The sequence below is a fragment of the Austrofundulus limnaeus genome, unplaced genomic scaffold (assembly GCF_001266775.1).
Source record: "Austrofundulus limnaeus strain Quisiro unplaced genomic scaffold, Austrofundulus_limnaeus-1.0 Scaffold297, whole genome shotgun sequence".
Taxonomy (NCBI): Eukaryota; Metazoa; Chordata; class Actinopteri; order Cyprinodontiformes; family Rivulidae; genus Austrofundulus; species Austrofundulus limnaeus.
In genome coordinates, this window is record NW_013952699.1 from 319,468 (window position 1) to 323,284 (window position 3,817).

The 3,817-nt window shown below is 40.4% G+C and overlaps 1 protein-coding gene across 1 annotated transcript in view; it reads left to right on the plus strand.

Moving 5' to 3' along the window:
- Positions 1 to 3,817, plus strand: part of map4k2 (mitogen-activated protein kinase kinase kinase kinase 2) — a gene marked incomplete in the record, with an annotated part of 69,222 nt that overhangs the window by 46,868 nt on the left and 18,537 nt on the right. Inside the window, 3 exon segments of the mRNA XM_014021574.1 lie at positions 599 to 752; positions 2,856 to 3,022; positions 3,190 to 3,231. Coding sequence (XP_013877028.1) covers positions 599 to 752; positions 2,856 to 3,022; positions 3,190 to 3,231 — 363 coding nt within the window.

The window sequence follows — 3,817 nt, forward strand, 5'->3', positions numbered from 1 at the left end:
TAACTAAGTGTTGGTGTAACTAAGTGTTGGTGTGTCTAAATGTTGGTATAACTTAGTGTTGGCGTAACTAAGTGTTGGTGTAACTAAGTGTTGGTGTAACTAAGTGTTGGTTTGTCTAAATGTTGGTTTAACTAAGTGTTGGTGTGTCTAAATGTTGGTATAACTAAGTGCTGGTGTAACTAAGTGTTTGTGTAACTAAGTGTTGGTGTGTCTAAATGTTGGTATAACTAGGTGCTGGTGCAAATAAGTGTTAGTGTAACTAAGTGTTTGTGTAACTAAGTGTTGGTGTGTCTAAATGTTGGTATAACTAGGTGCTGGTGTAACTAAGTACTAGTGTAACTAAGTGTTTGTGTAACTAAGTGTTGGTGTGTCTAAACATTGGTGTGTCTAAATGTTGGTATAACTAAGTGTTGTTGTGTCTAAATGTTGGTGTGTCTAAATGTTGGTATAGGTGTTGGTTTAACCAAGTGCTGGTGTAACTAAGTGTTGGTGTGTCTAAATGTTGGTATTACTAAGGGTTGGTTTAACTAAGTGTTGGTGTAACTAAGTGTTGGTGTGAGGAACCCAGACTGAACCAACACACACTGTGTTTTCACAGGGAGGTAGGAGGAGCGGTCTCTTCAGTCCTACAGCCTCCTTACCAGCCTTCAGCCTTTTAACTTGCCACACAGAGGACCGAGACCTGACCCTGAGACCGAGCTGCACCCTGGGCCCGGACACCGCCATCCCAGCTGAGTCCAGCTCTACTACAGGTGCAGCACACCTCCACCTCCACCACCCAGCAGACTTCATCAGCTTGTATTGTAACACTAGGCCATCTGTCCCTGTCTTCTCTCATTGTTGGGTCTTTCAGCTGGAACTGGTTTATTGGAGCTGCGATGCTGGGTTTTAGGAGTTTGAGGGGATGTGGGACTTCCACCTACTCCCCCAAACAAAGAGCTTCCTTTTAGATATGAAAKAACTAATTACAACTAAATATACAAACCTACAAAATCAACGGGCTTCCAACCTGCAGCCAGTTCTCACTCCTCCCCAGCTTCTTCTGAACTGGTCAGAACTGGTCTCATCTCAGCAGAGGGTCTTTGCTGTGCCAGGGGACAGAGCCAGATCCATTAGGAGGTAGAGCTGGATTTGATTTTGAAACAGGAGTTAAAGTTCCTGTAAGACATGACTGTTTGGCTCTGGTGGTKTCTGTGGTTGCTCTAATTGTTAGTGTACTGTATATTGTTTGTCTGATTCTCTCTCTTATTATTTGGCCTTAGCTCTTCCCCACCTCATCTAGTCATTCATACTGTGTCATTCATATTTATAGACATTGTTTGTGAGATGATGGCTGTGACTCATGGTTCTTGTAATAGGTTTGGTTATTAAGTTCTTAATCTTTTAATAATCCTAAAACTGCTGTTGATTTAATGGTGATGGCAGCTTGTTTGTTATGGTCCAACACTGCCCCCACTTATAGTGGCTCAGTTTAGCAGTGCAGCATAGTTTATTAATAAAAATAAATGTTCAGATGTAAAGGGTTCAAACTAAAAAAAAAAAATAACAAGTTAGAAAATTAGCTATTAATTGTTTGTTTTTAAATTCACTCATTTATCTTTATATTATTACAAATTAATATATTGGTTTTATATAGGTCTAAATTACATTTTGTTGTTAATTTAATTCTTTGTTTATTTGTAATTACCAGTATATGTTTTGAATTTTTATGGTTTTATAAATATTTATTTGATAAAATATTTAAATTCTTTAATGTCTATTTTTTATAGTTATGGATTTTTATATTTCTCAAAAAGTGTGTTTCTTACATACTTTTTCTTTTAGCTTTACAAATTTGTGTATTAATTTGTTTTTGTATTATATTTCTTATTTTTGTGTAGCACTGGGGCTAATGGTGGTTTTTAACTGGGCTGCTTCAAGACATGCTTCAGCCAGCATGACACATTTTCAGTGCACACTTGTTCTTACATAACAAAAACACATTTAACTAGTTTTTTCTGCTTTACTTTCTAGTTTTAGCTGTTTGACTTCTACAATCATCACATTTATTGTACTACTCAAATTCCAGAGAAGTTGATCAGTGCTGTAAATGTAAATAAAAACAGAACGTGATGATGTGCAGACCTGMTAAACTCATATTTTAGATCAAAGAATCATTCTTCTTTAAGCTGGCTGTTCAGATGATTTAGAATCTTCTAGCAGCATCACATCTCTGTACAGTTCAGGTTCATGTCCTGATGTAGCTCACTAATCCAGGTAGGAAAAACTGTTTAACAGGTCTTCTGGACAGACTGAAGAGAGATGAAACATTTCATTAAACAAGAGCCTGTCCAGAGGACCTGAGGAGACCAGGTCTGCAGGTTTTAGAGGACCTGAGGAGACCAGGTCTGCAGGTTTAGGAGGACCTGAAGAGACCAGGTCTGGAGGTTTTGAATAGAACTTTGTCCCATTCTGGTCTACAGTCCTGGATCTATGGTTTCTTTAGTTTTGTGATGCATGAAATGTTTTTAGCTGGTGACAGTTCTGGACCTGGACTCTTGTGAAGTCCTGTTGTCACAGATCCAGTCTGAGGTTTAACCTGATCCTGCTGGTCTTCTTGATGAACATCATCAGGATAGAAGCAGATGTTGGTCTGTGTGAGCTGCCACAGGCACTAATGCACCCCTCTATCATCAGAGAGGCCAGGCTGGATGGTCCCTCTCCAGTTTAGGATGCGGGATGTGGTGTCGGAGGTTTGGGTCTGTCTGAGCCCAGAACAGTTCTCATATGGGCTCTGTTGGGAGAATAGTTTCATAATAATCAGCTCTGAGGTTTCATTTGGTCATTTTCTTTGAAATCTATCTTTTCCCTCCAAGCCTTGGCCCGGTGTTCTGCTACACAAGACATCAGTCAGCGCTGCAACGAGCCACGCTTGTCACAAGACCACACTGTTCCAGCAGACAGGACCTCCGTTTCCTCCTCAAAAACTGAGCCTCATCTGTCCCTGGAGTGGACCACGTTGAGGAAAAAACCGGAGGACTCGGTGAGTTCTCTCAGAACCTGGTTTACTTGCTAACCTAATAACTCCCTAATGATCCTGTGTGAACCCTTTAAACCTGGCTCATATAAAAACTCATTCAGAATGGTTTGAATTAATAATGCTTATGGTTTTTATTACTCCTTGTGTTTTGTAACTTTTGTAATTTCTAGAAAGCTGGTTTTCATGGACTGCCTCCCACTCCTCAAGTCCATGTAAGTGTGAAGTCTAACAGCATGCAGCCTCCAACTAAACTCCCCGATCAGTCAAACCAGGTGTTCATACAACACAAYAGACAGTTTTACCTGATGTTAAATCAGACAAACCTTCTTGAACTCTGCAAGAGGAAATCACTTTAATCCACACTAACCAATAGGAACATGTCTTACATCGCTCCTCCTCAGGCCCCGCCCCAGATCGTCATGTTCTGAGTTCAAAACTTTTGAGTTCAACCAAAAACTTAGAGTTTTAACTAAAAGTCTGAGATTAAACAAAGATTTCTGACACTGGAAAAAGAAATGTTTTAAAAAGAATTGAATGAATCCTGCCTGAGCAAAACCAGGAAAGATTTAATGTGATTTAATGTCAGTGAGACATAAAGTGGTTTAGACTTTTTTACAGTGTCTGGTTTGTCCTGTCCTCTGTCCTCTGTCCTCTGTCCTGATCTATCCCCTCCTCTGTCCTGATCTGTCCCCTCCTCTGTCCTGATCTGTCCCCTCCTCTGTCCTGATCTGTCCTGATCTGTCCCCTCCTCTGTCCTGATCTGTCCCCTCCTCTGTCCTGATCTGTCCTGATCTGTCC